Consider the following 26,464-nt stretch of genomic DNA (forward strand, 5'->3'; position numbering starts at 1 on the left):
TTGCCAGTCATAACCAAAGGCCAGAAGCAATTGGCTCAAGGCTACTTAGACCTCGCCCACTACAAGCCCCTGTCTTCCTTTTACTTCCTCTTTCAGAGAACGTCCGGATTCCTTTGGACTTTGGAGCGTATAGCTCCAAAGCAACTAATTGGCTAGAACTCGACGGAAAATGGAGGCCAGGTAGCGCGCGTGCGCAGTAGGAGGAGGGAAGGGGTGGGCCAATCCTATGAGAGTTGAGCTTTCTCTGGTCCCACCCCTTCACCGCTATATTGTCGCCATGGTGACTGCTCTACAATTGGCGGGATTTGGGGTTCAAAAGCCTTGTCTTGGCCTCATCCGGGTCCTCCGACTGCGGTCTCTCTCGACTGATTGGGCCGTTTTTTTCGCCCCTGATTGGCCGAGGTCGGAAAAGACGGCGAAGAGCTTGGAAAAGAGGACAAATGCTAGGGTCGCAGGGTTCAAAATGGCTCCGGCTTCCTTCGGTGACGTAAAGAGCAGAACTTGGGTCCGCCCCTCCCTCTTAGTGAAGAAGGGAGCAGAACTGGGATTAGCCCGACGTTTGGATGGTGCGAGCATCGATCTGCGGCGCTGGTGTTAACATCTCCCTCGGCTGGACGACTCAGCCCGCCCCTCTTTAGGTGATTTACAGAGCAGAAATGAAGTAAAGGCCCATCCCCTTTTTAATATGACACAGTAGAATAGAGTTGCCCTAGACACCGTTTTAAACCTTAAGAGCCGAAAAGGTCTAGCTCCACCCCTTTGTGAGTGGGTGAAGAGGCAAGATCCACCCCCTTTTAGGCGACCCGCGGCGGAAAGGGGTTAGGCCCGCCCCTTCCTTCTTGTACAGTGCCCCGCAGAACTGGGGTCTTCCTCCTGGGCTGGACTCCTGGGACTTGGGCAAGCTGCTTCAGAGTTTGGGCCTTTCGTACGAGTTTGGGCCTTTTCTACAGTCACTGGCCCTCACTGTGGCTCAAGGAGCAGAACTAGGTAACAGTCCTCCCATTACCAGTGTTCTTTACATCTTGTTCCTCAGGGCGTGTAAACTCTTTCAGGGCAAAGGTATCTAGCGGGGGTGGAGGCCAGACACAAGCTGAGGGTTCTTCAACAACATCCTGATAAAAGGTCCCACGTGACTCAGTGAGGAACGGTGAGAAGTTAGGAGCTGCCTACGGCAGGGGAGGTTAGTGTTCGGGAAGCGTGTAGAGGTTTAGGGAAAAACCCTATTGAGAGGCAGAAGTGGAGACCAAGAAGGGAGGAGTGATGGAATGATCCTGATAAGGGGATGATGGGAGTATGGGGGAGAGGGCAGCAGGGGCTGGAGAGAGAGCTAGGCACATACTACAAAATTAAGGAGGCATGCTTATCCCAGAGGAATCAGCATTCTTCCTCACTTATTTTTTCAAGAAAGCAACCCTAATGCCCAGTTTCCACTGGAAGAAGAGTACATTTTTTCTACGTTGAGGAGAGGGGTAGTCTCAGCTTGGGTGAGTAAGGAGACTGATAAGAAGGAAGGAACTAGAAAAGAAAAGGTACTGAGGTTAAAGTACATCACAGAAGGAAACGGGCAGGGAGAGGGCCTGAGAGTGTCCCTTCTCTCCAAAGACCAGGAAGGGGTGGGGGGTGGGAGGAGGTCAGTGGAGGAGGGAGCTGGACTGCTGGGAGATAGTGGCAGGGACAAAGGGCAGAAGCCAGACAAGAGGGCTGGAGGGTGAGGTGGGGTGAGATGGAGTCCTGGAGAGAAAAAGAAGAGAAGTGAAGAACTCAGAGCTTGGCATATAGTAGGTGCTTGATAAATATTTGGACTTGAATGGGGGGACAGGAAGAGGGAGATGGAAAAGGGTTGGAGTTGGAGGGAATAAGCAGCAGATGTGGGAGTTGAGAAAAAAAGAAACAAGTTGACAATAAGAGGAGAGCTGATGGAGAATGTGAAGGAACGGGCCAAGGAAGGAATACAGCACCAAGGGACACGCAAGCCATGTGTGCTGAAAGGAAGTTGGAGAAAAGAAGGTGCAGCTGGAGCCAGAAAAGGCCAGAGAGACCGAGACGGAGCCCAGCTGAGCTCTCGTAGGGTGGAGCTAGCAAGAGGAGACTGAAAGATGTGGGGAGGAGATGCCTGGGTCCCCGGGAGGCGATTGGCAAAACAGGGCGCCCATCACCGCCCCCTACTTCCTGGCCAGCCCCGGAAACTAGCGGGCGTGGGGAGGGGTGGTGGGGGATAGCGGCAGCAGCAGCCCCAGCCCTCAGAGAGACAGCAGGAAGGGAGGGAGGGAGGGAGGGAGCTGGGGGGACAACCCCCCACCATTCCTACCGCTATGGGCCCAGCCTCCCACTCTCACCTCCCCTCCATCGGCCGGGGCTAGGACACCCCCAAATCCTGTCGCCCCCTTGGCACCGACACCCCGACTGAGGCAGAGACACAGCCACCCGCCACCACCGCTGCCGCAGCCTGGCTGGGGAGGGGGCCAGCCCCCCAGGCCCCCCACCCCACTGAGGTGGGGGCAGGAAAGGGATGGGAGGAGGAGGGAGGAGGGAGCTAAAAGGGATGTGGAGGAGGGGATGGGGAAAGATTGGGTCTGGGAGGGTGGGCAGGGGAGAGGCTTGGTGGGAAAAGGATACGGGCCGACTTGGGAGAGGGTTGCTGGGGAAAGGAGAGGGGGCCTGAGAGGGAGGAAGGATGGAAGAGACACGAGGGAGGAGAGGTGGAGACCTTGTGAACTTGAGATGGGGGTGTGGACAGGGAATCTTGGAGAGGAAAGCCCCAACACCTTCCCCAGTTCCTTTTCTTGCCCTTTGGCCCCACGTGACCCTTGCGGGGTAGTGGCAGGCAGAAGGCAGTTTAGTGCCCTCCTTTCCCCAGCAGAATTTGCTTCCTAGGGATGCCCTGAGACACCTGTTTCTCTCAAGGCACGGGACCTCTTGTTTCTCAGTGGCCTCCATGCTGTGTTCGACCCTTACTGACATACAGATGCCTTGTGGGGGACCATGTTTTCTACATTGAGTGGGTGTGCCTTTGATGTGGTTTATGGCTTGTGTGTGGCTAGTTTGTCCTGTGCTCTCCATGGGTTGTGGAGAAGTGATGTGTTATCTTCCATCAGAATTGCCTGTTCTCATATCTTACGTCCGTGTCTCATGTCCAGTCTTGACGTGTTCACATGTGTGTGTTTTCATCTGTTGCATCTGTTATGTGGTTTCATGTTTCTTGCAGATCTTATGTTTACTTTAGCATGTAGAGATCATACCTTATTTTGTTTGGACTCACAGGTTATGTGCATAGTCCCACCATATGCAGTCGTCTTCGTGTGTGGGATCTCGTGGCTTAGCTACTAGCGCACACTCCTGTTGTGATCGTATTGGCCTGTTTATTGCATGTGTTTTCCCAGTCCCAATTCACACCGCACACATGTGTGCCCCTTCGCATAATGTGCTGATGTGACACGTCCACAGCTTGTGTGCTTCTGGTTACATATACTATTTATTTCATAATTTTATTGCCAATATATTTTGTGAGCTGTATGCTCATTAACTCACTTGGCACTCCGTTGTGCTTATAAATCCTCGGACATCCCTGCTCTGGAGAGAGTCACTTAATGTCACATATTAGAGGAAAAGGTAACTGGGCCTCCATGTCCCTAAAGAACCATCCCCATACGCCTGACCTTGCTGACCCCGCTGGCCTGTGTCTCTTCATACACGTTACATCCGGTGCCTGTGAACAGTCTGTGTCCATGGAGCTCAATGCATAGCACAGCGTCAGCTCTGCCATGTACATTATCTGTCCCCCGCTCTTTGCACTGTTGGCATGTATTTGATGACAGCGGCATCTTTCCCCTGTGGCATGTTAATCCCCTTTCTGTATGTTTCTCTTGTGTGCAAGATTGTATGTGCCATCTTGTCTAGATTGCTGTCACCCTGCCTTCACCATGACCCTGTATTGTGTATTTTTATCCAGAGTAGGTTACTGTTAGCCTGGTGTGTTCACTGCTTTCTTGGTGGCTTTTCTTTTCATAGTTAATCGTCCTCAAGAGGGTAGCTATCTGATTGGTGTTCAGAACTGTTGTCTCAATAATTATGGCTATGTGGGTATGTACACAGCCTTATAATCTGTTCAGCAAATGTTTATTGAGCATCTTCCCTGCTTCCTTCTGTCCTGGGCATTGGGAATAAGAAAATCTCTGTCCTCAAGCTGCTTACACGTTAGGGAGGGAAACAAAGATAACCTCAAGTGGTTACACCCTGTCTAGTGTCAAGATGAGTGGTTCTCAAACTTATGTGCACATCAGACTCACCTGGATGGCTTGTTTAAAATAGTATACAGATGCATGGGCCCAACGGCCTAAATTTCTGATTCAGTAATCTGGGATGAGGTCCAAGGATTTATTTTTCTGCACTTGGAGAATCAGTGATCAAGGTAAAAGTGTAATGAAAACACAGGCCTGGAGGGGTTCAGGAAGACCTCCAAAAAGTGACACTGAACTGTATAAGGCAAGTGAAGAGGCAGAAGAACATTCCAGCCAAAGGGAACAGCGTGTTCATGGCACAGAAGCGTGAAAGATAATGGTGTGTCTGAGGAACTGAAGTAAGTCAGTTTGACTAGAGCGAAAAGGCTTTTGTAGGGATGTGGCCAAAGGTGTAAGCAGAAGTCAACTTGTCAAGAAGGGCCTTTGGGCAAGAGAGATGCTCAAATTTGTGCCACAGAAACATCTGTGGTTGCCATGTGGAAGATGGATTGAAGGGGAAGAGTTAGGAGCCTGTTGCAAATAGTCCAGAGGAGAAGCGCTTGTTCCAACTTGCGGGGGCAGTAGGATGAAGCAACTCAGAAAGCCTATTGTCCTAGAGCTGGCAGAGTCCCATTTCCTCTATCACCTGTTACCTTCACCCTTGGCAATGGACTTACCTTGGAGCACAACCCTTCTGTCATTGGAAGCGCGTGCCTTTGGCCTTAATACAAGTGACAGATATTTGCCTGAATACCATTTGTGTGAATTGTGACCCTGCCCCAAACCGTGGGGCAGAGTGGAGGAAGGAGGAAGAGCCTCTTCCTCCTGAACTCTTTCCTTTCCCAGGGCAGGTGGCGTAATGACCCTTTTACTCTCTGCCCTCCTTTTTTCGCTTGGTGAAGCCTTACACACTGCATGTCTGACCACATAGCCTGCAGTGTTGCTGGGAGGGAGGGAAGTGGGTGGTGGGATTTGTTTGCCTGTTTGTGGAAGCAGGATTAATAGATATAGGTATGTCCATGGGTTTATCTGGGAACAGGGAGCCTGCCTGGGTGGAGAGGGGTTTTAATGGGTATGAATTTACCATCCTTTATCGGTCATGGGTGTGATTGTGAGTTTGCGTATGTGTGTGAACAGGTCAGTCTTTGTATGGCTGTGTGTGTCTGAGTTTGCGTTAGTGACAAGAGCCTTTATTCTTGCCAGTCAGCCCCAGAGAATGTCTGTGTTTTGTCATTTCCACTGTATCTGCTGCGTGCTGTGTGTGCATTTGTGTGTATATATACAGGCAGCAGCATAACCAAGTGGTTAGGAGCACAAGCTGCTTAGCTTTAAGCTAGGAAGTGCCTCTTAGGAGTCATATCACCTCAGGTAAGTTTTTTAACCTTTCTGGGTCTGTCTCCTTTAAAATGTAAATCGGGTGTTTCATATTTAAGGACTTAACATAGTATATAGACCAGCCCTGTCCAACAGAACTATAATGCAAGCCACATATGTAATTTTTCATTTTCTGGTAGCTACATAAAAAAGGTAAAAGTAGCAGGGTGAAATTAATTTTAGTGTATTGAACCCCGTATGTCCAAAAGGTTATAATTGCACAATGTAGTCAATATAAAAGATTATTAATGGGATAGTTTACATTCTGTTTTTCCTTCAAAGTCTTTGAAATCTGATGTGTATTTTGTATCTCTAAGCACCCCTCAATGCAGACTAGGCCACATTTCACGTGCTCAGTTGCCATATGTGGCTGGTGGCTACCATATTGGACAGCAGAGGGATAGACCATTATAAGATCCTTACCAGCTACAAGCGTTAGCTATTATTAATGTCCTGTTGTTGTCTTGTGTCTGTGAGTTGTGGATGTCCATATCTTGTGTCTCATGTCTGAATGTATCTGGATCCTTCAGGGAGAGGGGTGGGAGAGCAGTCCTGAGCTCCCATCCCCACCGCCCCCATCCCAGAGAGGCTTTCTGGACAGGTTTTAACGGGAGCCCTGGCCCCCAGAGCCCCCCCAGACCCTGCCTTCTGCACCTTGCCCGCCCCGTCCCCAATCCAGGAACCAGGCCCACTGGTTCTGTCCTTCGCCCGGTCCCCTGCAGGTGACCAGAATGGAGCTGTGGCCAGGGGTGTGGCCTCTACTGCTGCTGCTCTCCCTGCTGCTGCCCACTCTGTGGTTCTGCAGCCCCAGTGCCAAGTACTTCTTCAAGATGGCCTTCTACAATGGCTGGATCCTCTTCCTGGCTGTGCTCGCCATCCCTGTGTGTGCCGTGCGAGGACGCAACGTCGAGAACATGAAGTGAGGGGCAAGGGGTTTTGGGTGATGAGGGAACCTTAGGGTCAGAAGCAAGCAGGGGCTGGGGAGGGCACTGAGTGTGTAGGAGACACTGAGCGAGCCCAGGGACAAGGAAGTGGAGAAGACTGCAAAGATGCCCAGGAAGACAGGGGCCGGGGAGGGGGCTGGGGCCTGCAGGTGGACGTCAGCAGGTCCCGCGGGAACCCCTTGCCTTGTGGAACCTCCACAGGATCTTGCGTCTGATGCTGCTCCACATCAAATACCTGTACGGGATCCGAGTGGAGGTGCGAGGGGCTCACCACTTCCCTCCTTCACAGCCCTACGTTGTTGTCTCCAACCACCAGAGCTCCCTCGACCTGCTTGGTGAGCAGCCTCCCCTAGCCACGCCCATCCCCCTGCAGCCCTCCCTGGGATCCCCTCCCCCAGAGGTCCTCAACCCTCCCTCACCTGGGGCGTTGCCCCCTTGCTCCCCCTGCAGGCCTCTGCCTGGGGTAGAGCTGCCCTCATAAGCAAGATAATACACCTTTAGTCACCTTTTCTTACTTTCTGGGGCTTCCCCCACCCCTCACCCCCAGGTCTGCCTCTTCCTTTAGTTCTAGTCCCTGGGTGATGACCTGGGTGAGGTATCCTCACCCCACCCCCACCTCTGCCCTAGGGATGATGGAGGTACTGCCAGGCCGCTGTGTGCCCATTGCCAAGCGCGAGCTACTGTGGGCCGGCTCTGCCGGGCTGGCCTGCTGGCTGGCAGGAGTCATCTTCATTGACCGGAAGCGCACTGGGGATGCCATCAGTGTCATGTCTGAGGTCGCCCAGACCCTGCTCACACAGGATGTGAGTCACCCCGGGGGAATGGGGGTTATGGAGTAGAATAGTTGTAAATAAACTGATGTGCAGGGCCACCAGGCCTCACAAGTCGCATTACAGCATCACAGCCATTTTCTGATCCCTCCATATGTGTGTCTTCCTTGACTCTCTTTCTTTCCCAGGTACGGGTCTGGGTTTTTCCTGAGGGCACGAGAAACCACAATGGCTCCATGCTGCCCTTCAAACGTGGCGCCTTCCACCTCGCAGTGCAGGCCCAGGTGATTTCTCCTTCCCGTCCACTACTGCCCCTCAAGCCCCCACCATCCCTTCCTCTCTCGGCAGAGGCTGGTCCTGGGCACCTCAGAAGGGAGCCGTGGGCTGATCGCTTTTCCTCTCCCTCAGGTTCCCATTGTTCCCATAGTCATGTCCTCCTATCAAGACTTCTACTGCAAGAAGGAGCGCCGCTTCACTTCAGGTGAGGGCTCTGTGCAGATCTGGGGATCGGGGGTGGCCAGAAGGGCCATGGGAGAGGCTAGAGGGACATCCCCGTGGGGCAGGAGCTTCAGTCAGCGTCAGCACTGAGATGTCCACAGGATTATCTAAAGTGACCCCACATCAGCCAATAAGTATTTATTAAGCACCCCTATACCCTGCTAGATGGGTAACACTTGGTCCCTCCAAGAGAGGCCATTACTGTCTAGCCGGAAAGATAAAGCCTGTGTGCGCAGTTACAGCATTCGGCGGTGAACGCTAAACCCAGACGGTGGGGCCGGCAGGGTGCTGAGGTGCCTGGACTGGGGCTGGGGAAGGCTTTGCGATGGAGGGCCTCAGAGAACAGGTGGCAGCTGGTAAGCTGAGGGGGCGTTGTCCACAGCAGAGAACTGAAAGGTTGAGCAGGGAACTAAGCATCAGGAGAGCTCGGAAGCCAGGCGCCACCTGTGGGCAGAGTCCCGGTACACAGGCCATGATGGTGCTCACCCCCCTCCCAGGGCGATGTCAGGTACGGGTGCTGCCCCCAGTGCCCACAGAAGGGCTGACACCAGATGACGTCCCAGCTCTGGCCGACACAGTCCGACACTCCATGCTCACCGTTTTCCGGGAAATCTCCACTGATGGCAGGGGTGGTGGTGACTATCTGAAGAAGCCTGGAGGGGTGGGCGAGGCCCAGCTCTGAGCTCCCTTCCCATCTACCCCCACCCCCCACCGCCGTCTCCACACCTACCAGCCCAGTGGGCCCAAAGCTGGGCCAAGCCCTGTTCCTCATTTCCCCTCTCCCCACCTGTTCTCTTCTTTGGAATCTTCAACTTCTGAAGTGAATGTGGTTACAGAACCGCTCCCTGCCCCCTTCCCAGCACCGCCCCCCAACAGACTCTTGCCTAGGTGCGGCCTCCACTCTGAACCCCACCTTCCGTGCCATCCTGTCTGTGGGACAGTTGCCTCCCCCTCATCTTCAGTGGTTCAGCCTACACAAGGGTAGGAACACTCCATTCTGTCCCCAGTGGACCCTCTTCCTTTGTGGTCTTCTCTACCTCTCCACCCCACATTGGCCAGTGGATTCATCCATTCTGTGGAACAATTTCTCACTCCCATGTCCACGGATTCAGTGGACTCATCCATTTGTGAGGACGACTCCTCACGCTGTGGCTGGAAGCTGATGCCTGGAATACTTCTCCCAGGCTCATCCTGGAAACATTCCTCAGCACCTTCTCCCTCCTTCCCGTGGAGCCTCCTGTCAGTGGGGGCTGGACTCTGTCACTCAGAGGTCTCATCCCTGCCCTTGTCCAAGTGCCCAGGGTTGAGCACACTCTTGGATGCCACATTTCTGCTTCCCCTCATCCCCTGGGTATAGTTGTTCAATGGTCCTGGCCCCACCAAGCCCCCTACAGCCCTGCTGTACCATTCTAACCAGACACAAGGGGAAGAGGCAGACATCAGGTGCTGCACTCACTTCACCCTGGGGAGTTGGGGAAAGGAACTGAACCCTGGCTGGAGGGGATGGGAGGGCTTTTAATTTATTTCTCTTTCTTTTGAGGCTTCCCCTCTCTGAGCCAGTTTTCATTTCCTCCCTGTGGCATTAGCCACTCCCTGCCTCCCACCCCAGACCTGTGCTCACAACCACGGAGGTGGGCTGGGAGCAAAAGGAGAGGGTGGGACCCAGTTTTGCGTGGTTGATTTTTATTAATTATCTGGATAACAGCAAGAAACCGAGAATAAAGATTGAGAGAGATCTGGGCACTTTCTGGCTGCATTTGTTAAGGAGTTAAAAAAGCAGTTCTCCTCCAGGCCCCTGCCCCAGCCGGAAGACTCAGGGGCAGGCCAAGACAACCCGCCTTCCTCCTTTCTTCAGCTTTCCAAAGTTTCCATTGTTCATTGCTCCTTAGTGGCAGATAGCCTTATCTGCAGCTCCCCAGCCGGCCAATCCCAGAGGATTAGTGGGTCCAGTTTCTGTATAAATTAGTGGGGCAGGGGCTCTGCAGGGGCTCCTTAGCTCCGCCGATTGAGGCCTGGGCCCAGGCTGTTGTCCTCGCAGGAGCCTGGTTAATGACAAGGAGACAGGCAGACACATTGACTGTGGACTTCTTGGACGCCTGGAGTGGGCCCTGGACACTGAAGGATTGACAGTCTCGCTCACCAATAAGTGGAACCACCAAGTTGGAGACAGACCAGGAGAAGGGGTGGTAAAGTGCGGGAATCTGGGGAAGGTATGGGGTGAGTGAGTGGAGGAGAAGAGATTTTGGACAAGAGAAAACTGAGTTGGGAAAAGGTGTCTGGAAGAGCTGGGGGCAGCTGTTGGGAGATGGGGGTCCCCACAGAGAGGGGCATGGGGACTCACAGGCACCTAGCCTCTCCTCCAGCAGCAGAACCTGGTCACTGAGAGACTCAATCCTGTCGCCTCGGCCCCACAGCTCTGCCACCTGTTCGGGCTGCAGCTCTTCTGGGGGCATGGGCAGCACTGCTCGGACCCAGGCTCCAGCCTGACTGGCCCACTACAAAGGAAGAGACACCTCAGGGTGTTGGGGGTGGGGTGTGCCACCCAGACTTGGCCCCAGGCATCTCCACTCACCTGCTCCAGCCGCTCCAGGCGCCCTCGCAGCTCGCGAATCTCCCGCCTCAGGGCACGCTCGTCGTGTCCAGCCTCCCGAACTGGGACAAAGGAGCGAGCCGAGAGTGACCACTGCCCTGGCCCCGCCTCTGGTCCGGCCCTCCGCGTGCCCCACGCACCCACCCACTCACCGGCCACGCTGAGGATGCTGGCACTGGTTGGGGGCTCTGGGGCCCCTTCTCCGCAAGTGCGCCCGTCCGGGCCCAGCACCAGGCCCTGGGGGCAGCCACAGGTGAAGCTGCCTGCTGTATTGAGGCATCCGTGCGAGCAGAGAGTGACGCCAGCCCTGCATTCATCCACGTCTAGTTACCGGAAAGAGGAGGGGGCTGAGGGGGGCGGGGCGGAGGTGGGCACCACAGCGGGTAGGGAAGTTCTGGCGTCACCCCGAGGGCGGGCGCGGCAACTCACCCACGTGACAGTGCTTCCCACCCCAGCCCGGGGCGCACTCGCACTGGTCCGGCCGGACGCAGACGCCTCCGTTCTGGCAGGGCTTGGCGCAGATGGCTGCGGGCGCAGGAAGCGGGGTTCAGAACCGAGCGGAAGGCCTGGCTCTCCAGCCCGGCCGGGCGCACCTCCCCCGAGGCCTGGGAAGACCCAGCCTCACCTTCGTCACAGGTGAGCGCCCCGGGATGCCGCTTTTTCCAGCCCTGGCAGCACACGGCGTGGGTCTGCTGCACCTCCCTCCTTACCTCCCGCCAAGCCACATGGTACGTGGTCCTGGAACACAGCGCCGGGCTCTGGACATTGGCATATGGGTCCTGGTCCCGGTTCTGGGGTTCGTTCCTCTTGAGAGACCCCAGAGCCCAGGCTCCCCACCCCTCACCTGTAGGTGCTGCAGACACGCCTTCCAGAGCAGAGAGTCAAGTAGGGCTTATATACGGGTTGGCTGTAGGACTCGTTGTAACGGAGTGGGACCACCAGCGTCTGCTTGGAGCAGACCCCCTGACTGCACCCATGCGGGGGAAAGTGAGAGGCATTGAGTGGGCCAGGCCCTGGGGAGCCAGGAGCCCCACTTCCCTTCAGGCTCCACTGAGGCCCCACCCTCCCTAAAAATGACAGCCTCCCCCCCATTCTGAACTTTGTTTTGCCACCTGTGAAACCCCAGCCCCAGCAGGTTTCATGAAGACCTCACCCCTGGCCCTGCCCCCTCTGTTATCACCTCTCTTTGAGGGATCCACCCTTGGCCCCCTCGCCTGTCATCAGTAGCAGGAGGAATGAGAGTCCGCCTAAGACAGTGCACAGCTCAGCCCTGGACCCCATGTTTCTCCTTGACTTCAGACTCTGCCAGCTGCAGGCAAGAAGAGGTTAATGGAGGTCCTTCCCCTCTCCTGTTAACTTCTCCAGTTCCAACCCTTCCAAGAGCAGTCTGCTGGTGCCCTTTAAGTGGGGCAGGACACTCATTTGCACGCTTGCACTAGCCACCAGGATTGTCTACACCCGCAGTTACATTTAACTAACACCCCCCTTCCTTTAGCACATCATGGTCCATGCAGCACCATACAAGTTCACAGCCCAACACACTCCCTCCACCTCCCCTCATGACCCTCCTGTCTCTGACGTGCCCTCTTCCATCCTAATCCTCCTACCTCCAAAATATCAGATATGCACCATTACACCCCTTTACACCTTGTACACACCCACACACCTGGAAACCCCACCTTAAACACATTCCTGCTACCCTCACGCACCCACACCACCACATACACCCTGGACCCACTCCCCTCACTCAGACAACACACCCAACTCACACTCAACTCGAAGACTCTGAGTGACCCCCAGTCTTTCCCCGTTGACGTTCTCTCCCCACCTGTCTTTCCCCCTCTCCTGGAGACTTCAGGCCACCAGCCTCAGAAGCAGCAGCTCAGACTGGTGGGCGGGCTGCGCGGGCTGCAAAGGAGAGGAGGGGCGGGCCAGACAGAGCCCTCCCATTCCTGCCCCCTCCCACAAGCCTCCTCCACAGCTGGAGCTTGGTCAGTTCAGTGGGGTCCAGATCCCACTCCCTTCACCCCCCCCCCAGCCAAGCAAAGGGCCCCTCAGAAGTCTCTTCTCAACCCTATGAGGCCCCTTATTTTTGGAACTCCCCCAAATCAGCAGAGACTACTAGCTTTAAACACCAGCAGCACCCCTGGCCCTTGCCCTCCATCCTTCAACCCAACACAGACTAGGGAAGAACTGAGGGGCAGGAAAAGTCAGAGCTGGCAGAGAACAAAGTGGGGTCAAGTCATGGGAGAAAAGGCAAGAGCAGATGAGAAAAGAAAGAAGGGTGCAGTGGGGACTGCCCAAGGCGGTAAAGGGAAAATTGCCCCCATTTCTTGATGACATTTGTTAGGGCCTGGTGGGGGGTATGCAAAGTTGAGTCAGCCACCGCCCCCCATGCCAGAGCAGACAGGGCCTTATTGTCTCCACCAAGATTCCTTCTTTCAGGAAGAGGAGGCTCATTGTCCAGCCCCTCACCCAGCTCTGGCCTACAAAGGTCAAAAAGGGGCACAACAAATGCCTACCCTGACCCTTAGCCCCCTCGTCTAGCCTGGGGGCTGGCTGGCGCATTCCACCCATGAGGCTGGGGCCCAAACCACTAGAGCCCTGGGCTCAGCCCCCCAATCACAGGCTGGGACAGGAAGAGAATTGTCCTCAGCAGGAAAGAACCCGCAGAGAATCAGGAACCCACACAGAATGGGCATTGAGAGAGCGGAAACACCAAGGGGGTCCCACCCCAGACCAGGCATCCGGGCACCCGGGCCTCAGGCTCTCCATCCCCACCCTCCCTGGGGAGCCAGGTCTCCCTCACCTGGAAATGAGTCAAGCCAAACTGAGTAAATGGAACTTTATTTCCATAAATACAGGGGTAACACCCATTCAAGGGTAGCTAAAAGAGGGGCTGGAGCCTCAAAGAAACTGGGCTCCCCAAGGGCACCCCAATACTGAACATAGGGACTGGGGGATCCCCAAACCTGAGATGGGCCTCACGGGCCACAGATATTCCCCAACACTGACACTTCAAGAATGGAAATGTCCCCATAGGGGAGCCTCAGAACCCCACTCTCATGGGTGGTCCTTCCTGGGGGTTGGGAGGGCTCACAACAGGGGAGTTCAGACGAACAGGGAACATGGGGAAAACAGAAGCTAAAAATGTCCTGAGTGGCCTGGAAGGAGACCCCTGTGGTGGGCAGGAGCTGGATTCTGCGCCTCCGGCCAGAGTCGAGGAGCAGCCACGAGTAAACCTGGCTTCTCACTTCCCAAGCTTGGCCTTAAGAGGGTGGGGGAGCTTGCAGCGCGCCCCAAACGAGAGGACACGAGATGGCGGAAACCAGGATTTGCCTTTCACAGAAGAGCGGAGGAAGGGGCCCTGGGAGCCCTGGTTGGTGGGAGAGCGATGAGGTGGTCACAGGCACACCAGGGCCTGACATCCAAGGCTACCACTTGGTCTCTGGGCTGGGGAGTTCCTGAGGGATCCCTCAGGAGAGCCAAGGTTCAATGCAGGTCTCATAAAGGGTACGGTTGGAGTGCCAGGCCGTGTGGGAGATCCCAGCCATTGGACACCTCACTATGGCCCCCCGAGCCAGGAGAGTCTTCAACCCAAAAGAATCCCGCAGATAAACCTTCAAGGTGGGCAAAGGGGCATGGAAGAAAGACATAGGGAGGACAAAGTAAGTTCCTGCTGGTGTCCCAGACCCCCTCCCCACAGGGTGAACCTTTCAACTCCCGTGTCAGTGGCAGAGAGAGCCACGGACAGCTGGGACAGTGCGTGCAGAAAGGGAAGGTAATTCCAACGAACTCACCAGTTGCTCCTCCATCTCCAAGACCGTCTCATTTGCATCATAGAAACCAAAGAAGCTACAAAAAGATTGGGGGGTAAGGGGGAGGTTATCAGGAGAGCTGGAGAAAATCAAGGTGGGCTAGGGTCCTTCAGGAACTCATGGCCTGTTGAGGACACAAGCAGCAAGGAGGACACTCAAAATACCAATATTTAACTGGGTATCATGTACCTCATGAGGTGATGCACTGAGGGTACAGCATCACTTCTGCAGAATTCCCATCAAAAATGCACGATCTGAATCTAATCATGAGGAAATAGCCAACAAATCCAAACTGAGGGACATTCTATAAAACAGCTGGCTCATATGCTTCAAAAATATCAACGTCGTGTACAAAGACCAAGGAAGTAATCCAGCTTAAAAGGGACTAAAGAGACGTGACAACTAAATGCAACACAGGATCCTGGGTTGGATCTTGCACTGGATTTTCTTCTATAAGGACAATTGGGAAAGTTTGAATAAGGTCTACAGAGTACTGTATCAATGTTAATTTCCTGATTTTGGTCATTATTGTGGATATGTAAAAGAATGTCCTGTACATAGAAAATAGACACTGACATACTGAAGTTTTAAGGGTGAAGAGATATCATGCAACCTGCTCTCAAATGGTTCACATACTCTGTACATATATATATATGTGTATATATAATATGGAGAGAGAGAGAGAGGGAGGGAGAGAGAGAGGATGCTAAGGTAAACTCGGTAAGATGTTAGCATTTGGGAAACCTAGGTGAAGAGTATACAAGATTGCTTTGTACTACTTTGGTAATTTCTTGAGTATGAAATTATTTCAAAATAAAAAGTTCTTAAATTTTTTTTAGTTAAGAATATTTAACTGGCATGGGCACTGAGTGGACACAGGCCATAAATAACTGAACAAATGCCAGCATGGGCTATGGGAGCAAAGAGGAGAGGCTACTACCCTAGTTTTAGAGCATCAACAAAGGCTTCCCAGCGATTACCCTGGACTAAGGAAGGCTGTCCCAGGCAAATGCAACAGCAAGAGCAGCACAGAGGTAAGGCACAGCTGGGTGCGGGGGGTGCTGGGTTGGAGGCCTGGAGGCCTTGTTGAAGGGCTGGATTTCACACGGTAGGAAAGCAGTAGGGGCACAAAGACCGGGATTTTAAACTCCAGCTCTGCCACACACTCCCCACTGTGTGTGGTTGATCATGTTGCTTATCTTCTTGGCCCTGTATAAGAATACCTCCTTTGTAGAGAGGAAGCAAAACATTGTGGTTGGGCTTCCCTGGTGGCGCAGTGGTTGGGAGTCCGCCTGCCGATGCAGGGGACACGAGTTCGTGCCCCGGTCCGGGAAGATCCCACATGCCGCGGAGCGGCTGGGCCCGTGAGCCATGGCCGCTGAGCCTGCACGTCCGGAGCCTGTGCTCCGCAATGGGAGAGGCCACAGCAGTGAGAGGCCCGCATACCAGGAAAAAAAGAAAAAAGAAAGAAGAAAACATTGTCCTTAAGTCAGACAGCCTGACTTCACCACTTAACTAACTCTATGAATGTAGGCAGGTTATTTAATCTCTTTGTACTTAAGTTTCCTTATATGTCAAAAGAGGATGGTAGTAATTACCCTATAGGGTTGTTGTGAGAATTAAATGAGCTTTATTTGAAAAGTACTTAGAATAATGCTTTGGGACATAAAAGGTGCTATATAACCTTGAGCCATTCTTATCTTCACAGGATTGTTTGAAATGAGATAAAAAATAAATCCCACCTCTAACTATTATAAGGCATGTCACTCATTCACTTAAAACCTTCCAACGTGTTCCTCTCACTCAGAATTTTCAAAAAGCAAAGGGCCATGGTTGCCAGGGGCCAGGGAGGGGCAGGGATGAGGGAGTTACCGTTCTTTAACGGGTATGGGGTTGCAATTTGGGAAGGAAAAAAAGGTTCTGGAGATAAATAGTGGTGATGCTTACACAAGAATGTGAATGGACTTGACGCCACCGAACTATACACTTAAAAATGGTAAAATTTTATGTTGTGTATATTTCAGGAAAAAAAAGGGGGGTGCTTACTGTGCCCCACAAAGGCTCTCTGTAACTGGCTCCCTGCTACCTCTTTCACCTCCTCTCCCACCCTCTCCATAGCTCCCTGCACTCTAGCCACATGGGCCTCCTTATTCCTCAGACCTGCCCCAGGGCCTTTGCAGGTGCTACTCCTGTCCTCTGGGTTGTTCTTCCCCCAGTTTGATGCACAACTCTTTCCCTCACTTCCTTCAGTCTCTGCTCAAATGGCAACTCTTCCAGAAGGACTTCTCTGGCCATCAGCTAATATAGGCCGTGGCCATCCTCTAATCCCTTCCCCTGCCTTATTTTATCACCACTTGGCATATAGATTTACATTTATTATCTGTCTCCCCCACAAGAATGTAAGCTACATAACACCATGGACTTCTCTTTCATTTACTACTGCATCCCCAGGACCCAGAACAGTGCCTAGGCACACAGAGTATTTGTTGAGTGACTAAAGTAGATCAGGTGACATTTCAGATCACTCATGATGATCAAAGGCAGGCACAGAGTGCCGTGAAGCCATGGATTTTCCTGAGGAACAGGATAGAGGGGATGAGCTGGAGGCTATTACAGTAGTCCAGGTAAGTAAAAGCGGTGGTAGGAAATGTGATTACATGGCATGTGGAACCATACACACGTACCAATGTCATATTCCTGGTTTTGATACTGTGCTGTAGTTACATAGGATGCAGCCATTGAGGGGAACTTGGTGATGGATACACAGGACCTCTCTAAACTATCTCTGCAGCTTCCTACGAATCTGTAAATATTTCAAAGTTACAAGTTTTTACAGAGGGGGGTTGGTAGGGATGGAGAACAAGCAGACTCTACCTAGTAGAGTCAGCGGGGCTTAGTGACTGGCTACGTATAAGAGGCTAGGAGATGACTCCCAGGTTTTGGTCTTGGGTGACAAGATGAGTGGAGGGTAGGGGTATTACCCAGTGGAAGCAGCAGGCCAGTTTTAGAAATGAGATAAAGACTGGTGGGGGCTGGAGTGTCCTTAGCCAATCTTCAGGTCACACAGTCCCTTATTACCTGGACTGCCAGGGGGTAATGACACCATCATCAGGGCCCCCAATCAGCACCAGGCGGCCCACACGAAGAAAGTTCTTCCGCCAAGCTGCAGAGTGGGAAGAAGAGAGCCTGAGTCAGTCACAGGGGTCAGGCCAGGCTGGAGAGGGGAACACAGGGGGTCAGAGAAGCAGAATATGGGACCAGGGTAGGAGCCTGGGGTCTTACCAGTGGCATTGGGATGGTCTCTTTCCCCATTGATCAGGGCCAGGAAGCTGCTGGCATTGAGGTACAAGTCATCATGGTGGGGGTCTGGGTACAAACAGCAGTTAGAAAGGTTGTCAGAGAAGCAGGGAGAAGAGGCAAGACCAGAGGCTGGAAGACCAATCTGGAGGCTAAAGTAATAGACAAGGTGAATAGTAATATAATAGTAGCCATGATAATTGTAAACATAATAGCAAACACCTTTTTCTAACACCTGCTATGAGCCAGATACTGTTCAAAGTACATTACATTCATTAATTTATTTAATCCTCATAACCACCCTATAAGGTATGTACTATATCATTATACAGATGAGGAAAATTGAGTCACAGGAAGGTTGAGTAACTTGCCCAAAGTCATGCCGCAGGGCCAGGCTTCAAACCCAAGCAGTCTGGACCCAGCAGCATCCATGGTCTTAAAAACTACACCAGGCGTTTGCAAACTATGACTCATTAGCCAAATCCAGTTCACTGCTTGTTTCTGTAAATAAATTTTATTGCCAACACAGACACACTCATTCATTTACATAAAATATATGGCTGCTTTCACATGACTGTGGCAGAACTGAGTGGTTGTGACAGAGACTACGGCCTGCAAAGCTCAAAATATTTACTATCTTGCCCTTTAAGGATACAGTCGGCCGACCCCTGCAGCAGGCTATACTCTCTAAGGCAAATAAGGTGATACACATAAAGCATTTTGAACAGTGCCTGTTCACATAGTAAGTGCTCAATAACTGTTAAGTTATCATTATCATTGCTGTTGGTTATGGTAGAGGTGGGAGCAGCAGGCCCTATCCTCCAGGATGCCCTTTCCATGGAGGCCCCAGTTTGGCATGTCCTACTCACCATGCCAGTAGTTACAGATGGAGAATTCCTGGCCCCAGGGGCTATAGCAGATGCGGTAGAGGTTGGACCTCATGGAGGTGGGGAACAGCCACTTCAAATAGTCCGTGTCTGGCAAGAGAACAGCAGTGCCAGGTGGTTCCAAACTTGTGTCCTCAAGACTCAGGGTCCCCCCCCCCATGGAGCCCACAGTGCCCACTCACCTCCATACTGTCCCATCTGTGGAGAGGAGAGAGAGATGAAAGAATCCACATTGTGGTCATCCATCACAGACAGCAGTGCCCGGCATACCAGGCCCCCTGCAGGCGGAACACCACATTGGGCAGGCACTTAGGGACAGCCGGGCCAACACTGCCCCCCGTCCGCACCCCACACACACACAGTGTACCTAAAGGAAACTGAAGCCCAGAGAAGGCACACACCGTGTCGAAACATCCACGTCATGTAAGTGACAGAGCCAGAATTCGACACTGGGCGTCCCGACTAACTGTAGGGTGCTTTTTACTGTCCCACTACCTTTTATGTCCAAGAACCATGGGTAATGGGCAAAGAAAGGGGCAGCAGTGCAGGGAGCCTCCCTCCCACTCAGGACACACACAAAGATAAGACCCAGGTACTGAGGGAAGTCAGAAAAGGAGGGCTCAAGTATCAGGGCTCTGGCTGAAGCAATGTGGCTCAGAAAAGGGAACACTAGGCAGTGTCCCTCAGATAAGGATCAAGCCTCAGATAGGGCTTAGGAGCTGGGGTGGGAGACGGTGCCTACCCTGCGAGTAGCAGATGAGATGCACCCCTTGAGGGGCCTTTGCCATGATGGGGGCCACAGCCTCTCGGAACCCTTGCACCTGTTCCCACAGGGGCCGCAAACTCTCTCTCCCATCGAAGAGATCGAGCACTGTCACCACAGTCCCAGGGTGTGTCTGTGGGAAGGGGGCAATGCCCCAACCGGGGATGGACGATGAAGCCCCTCCACACCGACCCCTGGCCAGCGCCCACATGCCTATTGTGCCCTGCTAGAACCATCTCTCGTCCCCAGACTTTCCCCACGCCAGCACCAGCTCCCCGAGGAAGTTGGCAGGCCCAGCATTCAATTCCCCATTCTCCTTCCCCAGCCTCTGTAGACGCCACCAACGCCCCACAACCGGAGGTCCCCTGCCAGACCTCGTTGATGTATTCCAGCAGGTGGCGGAAGCTGTACGAGCTGTCAAAGAGCCCATGCACCACGATGACCGGCTTGTAGGAAGCCCGATGGGGCGCGGGGGTTGCGGGCAGCAGCAGCAGCAGCAGGAACGGCAACAGGAGCAGGAACCCCGCCGGGGGGAGCCGCAGCCCCGGGAGCCCCAGCATGCTCTCGCCTGAGAAGGGGGCGATGAGGGCCTGTGAGAGAGATGACAACACCCCCTGCCTTCCGAACAGACGCCGGCAATCAAGCCTCCCCTGCTCGTTCCCACACCAGGTCCTTGTCACAAAATATCCTACTTTTACTCTAGTCCTCTCCCCACGAACACCGCCCCCAACCACATTGTAAACGCACTGACGCTCACCCAAGCCCCGCCCCTAACTCAGCGGGGACTCTGTCCCCAGGCCAGCATCTTCCTAATGCATCATCCCAGCCAGGCAAGACAGGGGTTTTGCAAGAAAGACCCCTGAGCAGCAGCGCAGGACCCCTGGAGAGTGCAAAGGCCCACCTGGCCTGGGTCCGTGAGCCTCGCTCTGCCCGCTGTTTACTTCCCTGAAGCTTGGAACCCACGTGGGGGAGGGGAAGGGTGTAAGGAGAACGCGCGCAGGGGAATGACGGATGGGAGAGGGCAGGCTGCTCAGGGTCGCACTCAGCCGTCACGTCCGGGGCTTTCCCTACCAACCGTGCCAGTGTCCCCCGCAACGCAGGCCCGAGACTGGAGGGGCAATGGAACAATCCATTGCGCCGAAAGAGCGGGGGAGGAAATAGGTGGAGCGATCCACTTAGACCGGCGGGGAGAGGCAGAAGCAGCAAACATGTCCTGGGAATTGAGAGACTGCCTCTTCAGTCCCTGCGGCAGCAGCGACCCAAGGGTCCCATTTCCCGGCCTTGATTCGCCCTACTTCCCAATTCAGGCGTCCGGCTCCGCAAAGGAACACGGAGTTTAGTTCTCTTTCCCCAGGGAGGCGCTGGGAGAACAGACTGGGGAAAGGTAGTCCTTCGCAGTTCGCCGTCCGTCTGATGAGGGCTGAAGGTAGCCCAGGCGGACCCTACTCCTAACCCCTTCCCTCCCGCCCGCGCCGGATCTGCGTCTTACAACTCTTCATCCTGAAGTGCTTGTAGTGCCCTTGTTTCCAGAGACACGGAGAGCCCTCGAGGCCCCTCGAGGTAAAAGTGCAGCTTGGCCCAGTTTCTTCTGCCCTACTCTACTCCGGGGCCCAACTGTGACACCCCCCCCCCGCCCCCCAGGGGCGGAGGGACCCTAGGGCAGCGCTGACTCAGGCTCGTTTGCTTTCGGATGAGTCTTTCCACCAGAGCGACTCCACAGCCCCGCCCTGAACTTGGAGCTCCTTGTGGGCGGCTCCTTACTCAGACCTTCCCACTCGGTCTGGACTTCTGAACTCCAGGCGTCCCGCACCTCTCCACCTGTGACCCCTACCGATACCCAGGTGCCCGGGTTAGGGCTTTTACTTAGCATTTAAAGACGTTTCCCTTGATTTAAAAAAAAAAATCGCAACTTCTCTGAATTCCTCTCTCTATTCACAACGTCTTTGCCAGTCTAAGTCTCTCCCAATAAAACCAACTTGCGCCCCGAGCTGTGTAGAGGATGGGGTGGCGGTAGAGGGTTCGGGGCTCACGCGAACGCGAACGCCTTAGAAGCCAAGTGAGCGGTATGGGGCTGTGATCTAAATCTCTGGGGCCTGGGAATCGCCCTGGCAAGCGCCTCTCTTACAACTCTGTAGTTTCTGCCTCGAGTCAGAGGGGAAGGACAGAGCTCCGGAGAGCGACTGCCTCAGACGGGGGCCGGGAAGTACTAGTCTAAAGGGGGAGGGTGGGATGGGTAATAATGACTCCCAGTTACGTTTTTGCAAAAAGCCCAACTCTGGTCAATCTTGGCTGACTGCTGATCTTCACCCCCTATCCCCACGTACAAGCTCCCAAGATACAATAAGCAAAATAAAAAGACTGCAGTTACCGCTGTGCCCCCAGGTCGACTCAGGCAATGGCGCTGCGTCTTGGCGGGGGTGGTGGGTGGGTGGGATTTCAGGAATGGATCTGAACACTGAGGGCCCTGGAAGCTCTAAGAAGCCCAATAAGTAAAAGGGGGAAGGGGGACCAAGCACGTATTCCCAAACCGAGCTGCCAGCAATAAGCAGTTGATCCGTCGCCTCCTCCCAGCGGGCTTCAGCTCCTTCATCCTGGAGAGGAAAGGTATCTATATATCCCCCAAGCTTCCTCTTCGCCCTACACTGCAACCCCCAGCCCCCAACACACCATAGGCCTCCTACCTCTGAACTGCTATAGACCAGAGCCTCTCACTTTACCTCCCGATTCATCCCAGGCCAGGGTGGCAGGTCAAGGTCATAACCCTGGGAACTTTTCAGGCCATGGCCGGCCTCAACTCTGCACACGGTTTTTTTTCTCTCTCTATTTTGTTTTGTTTTGTTGTTTGTTTGTTTTTGGTTTTGTTTTTACGGTTCTCTCTCATACAGTCATCTCTCCTACAGAGGGGAAAACTAAGAGCCAAGGATTTGGGAGAAAATCCTGAGATCTTACAGGGACTCTGAGGGAAGCTGAGGAGGGGGAGGCCTGACTGGGTTGAACAAGATCCAGAGGGAACTGGGGTATTGAATCCACTGAGCGCCTGTTCGCTGCCTCCACAATATAATCACTACGGCCAGTCTTGGAGGGGAAGACTCTAGAGAGTTCTTTCTCCCTCCTTCCTTCCCTTAGTACCACCCGCCTTGCTTGGTCTTGCTTGCCTCCCAGTTTCCATGACAACTCCAAAGGAGCCCAAACTGGGGGCTTGAATGCCGGGGTGAGAGGAGGCGAGACGTAGTCCAAAAGCGGAGACCGAGTGGGGATGCGTCTGGAGGATTCCCCCTCCCTCGCCTCGGTCCCTTTAAGCTCCCCCCCTCCCTGCTTTCCCTCCGCCCCCCGCCGCCACAGTCTTCATCTCTCCATCTCTGCGCTGCTGCCGGCTGCGCAATCTGCGCACCCAGACTCCGGTGCTGGCCAGGGATCCTGACTCCAGACTCCGGTTGCACGGATCCTGTCCCAGCGAGACAGCAGGCATGTCATCCGAAAAGTCAGGTAGAAAACAACAAAACCTCCAGCCCTCTCCAGTGTCTCCTGACTCTTCCCCCCCCCTCCCTTACCCCTCCCTAGCGGTTGGTTCTGTTTCATTCCCCTTGTATCCAGCTCTCCACACCCCGACCCCCAACCCCCCTCCTCTTTTTATATCCCTCCCTTCTCTTCCTTTCCTCCTGCCAGTCTCAGCCTCAGTCCCTTGCCAACAACATGGGTTAGGGGGGCAGGTTGAGAGGGCGAGGGAAGTACAAGAGTGACTTAGCATCAGCCAGGTACTGCATGGATAGCATCATTGCAAGTGACAGATGGACAGATGACACTGGCTCGCGTGGAGACATCCAACGGGGAAATATGGAGAGATGATCAGATGGGGGTTGCCAGGGGAGTAAAATCCAGAGGACCCTTCTTTAATCTGTCCTAAAAGTGGTACTGAGACTCCCTAAGAGACTAGGGCACCCCCTCCCCACTGAAGGAATGGCAGAGAGGAACATGTTATCCTACCTGTGTTTATACAACTGTTGAACTGAGCACGTTAACACAGTGTTGCATGTCTACACACGTGCACACACAGGACCAGCTCGCATAGGCTAGCCCAAAGGCTGCCATAAGCCAAGGAGCATATGAATTTGGGTCTGCAGGTTAAAGCTGTGTGCCCATTGCTGAAGAAGGGAGAGGAGCAGAAGAGAGTTATGACCTCAAAACTAGATTGAAAAGCGGGGGCGGGGGGGGGGAGCTGATGGCCTAGATACAACCTCTCTGCTGCCCCAAGAATGAGAGATGGCTTCTCACCCATCTCCTCTCTGTCTCTCCCATTATCTTCCTCCATCCCTGACCCTCTGTGTCTCCCCCTGCCCCTCCTTATCTCATCTGTCTTATCTCTCCCCACACCTCTGCTCACCGCCCCCAGGCCTCCCCGACTCAGTCCCTCACACCTCTCCACCACCCTACAATGCCCCCCAGCCCCCGGCCGAACCTCCCGCCCTGCCCCCACAGACAGCCCCTTCCTCGCACCATCACCACCACCACCACTACCACCAGTCTGGCACTGCCACCCTCCCGCGCTTAGGGGCTGGGGGCCTGGCTTCCGGGGCCGCCGCTCTGCGCGGTCCCTCGTCCTCCGCCACCTTGCCGAGGCCCCCGCATCACGTCCCGCCCGGCCCGGCCGCTGGGGTACCCCCACCCGGCTGCGCTACCTTGCCCCGCATGCCACCCGACCCTTACCTGCAGGAGACTCGCTTCGAGGGCCCACTACCCCCGCCGCCGCCCGCCGCCGCCGCCCCGCCCCCGCCGGCGCCCGCTCACACTGCCCAGGCCCCGGGCTTCGTGGTGCCCACGCACACTGGAGCGGTAGGCACGCTGTCACTGGGGGGCTACGTAGCCCCTGGTTACCCCTTACAGCTGCAGCCTTGCACTGCCTACGTGCCAGTCTACCCGGTGGGCGCGGTGAGTACGGGGCGGACAGGGGCCTGGGGGAAGGGGGGGATGGAACAGGACCTGGAATTGGGGACACACTGAGGGGCTGGTGGGACCAGGCGGCGTTCTGGGGCCAAGGGAGAGGAGAGACTAAGGAAAAGCCTGGGAATGGGGCGAGGCGGGGAGGGAGTGGTCTGGTGGTCAGCTGGAGTCAAAGATCAAGGCCTGGCAGGGGAAACAGCCTAAAAGTCCAGAGGAGGTTTGAAAGAAGGAAACAACCCTCTTTCTCTGCCAGACGTGGAAAGTTGGTGGGCTCAAGGAGGGTAAGAGTGACGTCTTCTCCCCACAACCTTCCTTCCACAGCCCTATGCCGGCGGGACCCCGGGGGGAACGGGAGTAACCTCCACGCTTCCCCCGCCGCCCCAAGGCCCAGGGCTGGCCCTGCTGGAGCCGAGGCGCCCGCCCCATGACTATATGCCCATCGCGGTGCTGACCACCATCTGCTGCTTCTGGCCTACGGGCATCATTGCCATCTTCAAGGCAGTGCAGGTGCGTGGGGGGGTGGGAGGGGGAGGGAATGGAGGCGGAGTATGGAGAGGAGGGCTCACTAGGTCTTCCTTAATCCCATGGAGTGCTGGACGTTTTGGGGAGCACCTTAGAGGGAGACTGAGGCGTGCGGCCGAGGTAGCAGCTCTCTGATCTGCTCTCCCCCCACCCTCCCCCGCAGGTGCGCACGGCCTTGGCCCGCGGAGACATGGTGTCAGCCGAGATCGCTTCACGAGAGGCCCGGAACTTCTCCTTCATCTCCCTGGCCGTGGGCATAGCAGCCATGGTGCTCTGTACCATCCTTACCGTAGTCATCATCATTGCTGCACAGCACCACGAGAACTATTGGGATCCGTAAGGACGCCTACGGCCCGGCCCCACTCTGCGCCCCTCGACCTCCCAAGCGCGTTTTGCCGTCAAGCCGCGGATCCAGCGGGCGCCCTGCACACCCGCTTCTGGGGCCACCGGACTTGGTTACATCCTAAACTAGGCCTCTACAGAAACTCTCGCCTTGAGGGCACGCTCCGAATCCAGTTCCTCAGGAACCCCGCCAAAACCCACACTAACAGGGACGCCGCTTCCTGGGATTCCGGCCAAATGCCGGGCCCCTCAGTCGCTTCAGGCCCCCAAGCCCTCTAAATACAGCGCCCCCGGCCGAACTCCCTCGGTCACTGCTCCCCAGCCTGGAAACTTGTCCCTAAAGCCCCGCCTCCTGTATAGGCTCCGCCCCGGCTCTGATAAAGCCCCGCCTCCAGGTCGGCAGGCTCCGCCTTCTTTTCTTCCCTGCGGGGTGATTCAGTCCGGTGATTGGGTTTGTGGCGCCAGGCCTCGCCCCCTTACTGACAGACTCCTCCCCTTTGCCCGGCGCGAGAGCCGAGCCCCAGGGTAGCCACGCCCCCACGCTCACTCCCATTTTTGCGAGTACAGTTCCGTTTATCCTCCACCTCATCCCCGCCTCTTTTCTTGCTAATCCCGGAACCTCTGTCTACTTTTGATTTTTTTGGAATGAAATTTGGGAGGTTACCGGTTTCAGAACCTTCACCCTGGGATGAAGATTACGTCCCCGTTCTCTGTAAATACTCCCTTCCTCCTATCCCAACTCCTGGGCGGTCGGGCAGAAGGGAACCTAGGGTACAAACCTTCCAGTGTCCGGAGGGAGCCGGTCCCTCCCCGTCCCCTCGGTAGTCCTCACCTTGTTCTGATCTGTGTGTGAGTGTGTGTGTGAATTTCTGAAAGACAATATTAAATAGATTAAGTGGATTTATCACATGCAACTCCGAAGACTGCAGCCTTGCAAAGACCCTGCTTTTTTGGTTTCCCCTTTCACCTCCCCTCATCTCCCCTTCTGGGGCATGGGGAAAGTGGGGGAAGAAAACTGACAGAGACAAAAGTGAGAGGAGACAGATTCCCAGGACACCAGAGAGACAAACACAAATATGGGGGGAAGGGGCCTCCCTGGGAATCCTACTGGGGAAGACCTTGAGATCCATCCTTGGTAGGGATTTCTTTACCCAGCACACCTTTTCCACTCCTTACCAGACTGGGCTTAAGGCTTTGGAGAGGAGGGAAGATTTACAAGCAGACCCAGGGATCTATCCCCAGAACTCCAGGAAGTCAGGAGGAAAGAAGGCGGACCATTCTGAAAAAGTTGGCCAGGGGTAGGGTGGCATGGGGCAGGGAAAAATGCCATCTGCCCACAGCTGTTCCTGCTTGCAGGCCGAAGGGTGGCAGACAACTTGGATTAGCCCTACTTGGTGTGTTGTACCAGTGGAGGGAAGGCAAAGGAAGCAAAGAGCTGTGGGAGTTGGGCTGCTATAACAAAAATACCATCACTGGATGGCTTATAAAGAACAGAAATGTACTG

At 54.6% G+C, this 26,464-nt stretch overlaps 4 protein-coding genes across 27 annotated transcripts; 2 read left to right on the forward strand and 2 right to left on the reverse strand.

The window, feature by feature from the left end:
- Positions 1 to 46: 46 nt before the first annotated feature.
- Positions 47 to 9,546, forward strand: AGPAT1 (1-acylglycerol-3-phosphate O-acyltransferase 1). 4 transcript variants are annotated; one of them, XM_012539430.3, is made up of 7 exons: positions 47 to 180; positions 6,314 to 6,510; positions 6,737 to 6,870; positions 7,163 to 7,338; positions 7,494 to 7,589; positions 7,714 to 7,786; positions 8,301 to 9,546. In XM_012539430.3, exons 2-7 carry the CDS (start codon positions 6,323 to 6,325, stop codon positions 8,483 to 8,485), a joined length of 852 nt encoding a protein of 283 aa, XP_012394884.1. In that variant the 5' UTR covers positions 47 to 180; positions 6,314 to 6,322; the 3' UTR covers positions 8,486 to 9,546. The 4 variants fall into 4 exon arrangements, with proteins under 4 accessions (XP_012394884.1, XP_049571422.1, XP_033273879.1 ...); XM_049715465.1 differs by lacking the exon at positions 47 to 180 and adding an exon at positions 237 to 638; XM_033417988.2 differs by lacking the exon at positions 47 to 180 and adding an exon at positions 718 to 987.
- Positions 9,470 to 11,696, reverse strand: EGFL8 (EGF like domain multiple 8). 10 transcript variants are annotated; one of them, XM_004286551.4, is made up of 8 exons: positions 11,574 to 11,696; positions 11,238 to 11,360; positions 11,019 to 11,131; positions 10,823 to 10,918; positions 10,546 to 10,716; positions 10,376 to 10,455; positions 10,145 to 10,298; positions 9,470 to 9,845 (listed from the first exon to the last, which is right to left on the reverse strand). In XM_004286551.4, the coding sequence occupies exons 1-8, from the start codon at positions 11,672 to 11,674 to the stop codon at positions 9,796 to 9,798; spliced, it is 888 nt and encodes a 295-aa protein (XP_004286599.1). In that variant the 5' UTR covers positions 11,675 to 11,696; the 3' UTR covers positions 9,470 to 9,795. The 10 variants fall into 10 exon arrangements, with proteins under 10 accessions (XP_004286599.1, XP_033273868.1, XP_033273862.1 ...); XM_033417977.2 differs by lacking the exon at positions 11,574 to 11,696 and having other exon boundaries at positions 11,238 to 11,485; XM_033417971.2 differs by having other exon boundaries at positions 9,470 to 10,298; positions 10,546 to 10,700; positions 10,823 to 11,131.
- On the reverse strand, positions 11,574 to 25,818 carry PPT2 (palmitoyl-protein thioesterase 2). Of its 12 annotated transcripts, none has more exons than XM_049715458.1 (10): positions 20,234 to 20,898; positions 19,533 to 19,748; positions 19,138 to 19,291; positions 18,578 to 18,673; positions 18,378 to 18,485; positions 17,494 to 17,577; positions 17,290 to 17,374; positions 14,194 to 14,248; positions 12,222 to 12,301; positions 11,574 to 11,702 (listed from the first exon to the last, which is right to left on the reverse strand). In XM_049715458.1, exons 1-9 carry the CDS (start codon positions 20,366 to 20,368, stop codon positions 12,248 to 12,250), a joined length of 987 nt encoding a protein of 328 aa, XP_049571415.1. In that variant the 5' UTR covers positions 20,369 to 20,898; the 3' UTR covers positions 11,574 to 11,702; positions 12,222 to 12,247. The 12 variants fall into 12 exon arrangements, 11 of the variants coding, with proteins under 11 accessions (XP_049571415.1, XP_049571417.1, XP_033273872.1 ...); XM_049715460.1 differs by lacking the exons at positions 11,574 to 11,702; positions 12,222 to 12,301 and adding an exon at positions 13,224 to 14,013 and having other exon boundaries at positions 19,533 to 19,726; positions 20,234 to 20,371; positions 20,648 to 20,886; XM_033417981.2 differs by lacking the exons at positions 11,574 to 11,702; positions 12,222 to 12,301 and adding an exon at positions 13,224 to 14,013 and having other exon boundaries at positions 20,234 to 20,371; positions 20,648 to 20,886.
- On the forward strand, positions 22,123 to 25,867 carry PRRT1 (proline rich transmembrane protein 1). Its single transcript, XM_004286553.3, has 4 exons — positions 22,123 to 22,644; positions 23,549 to 24,084; positions 24,418 to 24,603; positions 24,782 to 25,867. The coding sequence occupies exons 1-4, from the start codon at positions 22,626 to 22,628 to the stop codon at positions 24,956 to 24,958; spliced, it is 918 nt and encodes a 305-aa protein (XP_004286601.1). The 5' UTR covers positions 22,123 to 22,625; the 3' UTR covers positions 24,959 to 25,867.
- Positions 25,868 to 26,464: the final 597 nt, after the last annotated feature.

Source organism: Orcinus orca, chromosome 10 (assembly GCF_937001465.1).
Source record: "Orcinus orca chromosome 10, mOrcOrc1.1, whole genome shotgun sequence".
NCBI classification, from domain to species: Eukaryota; Metazoa; Chordata; class Mammalia; order Artiodactyla; family Delphinidae; genus Orcinus; species Orcinus orca.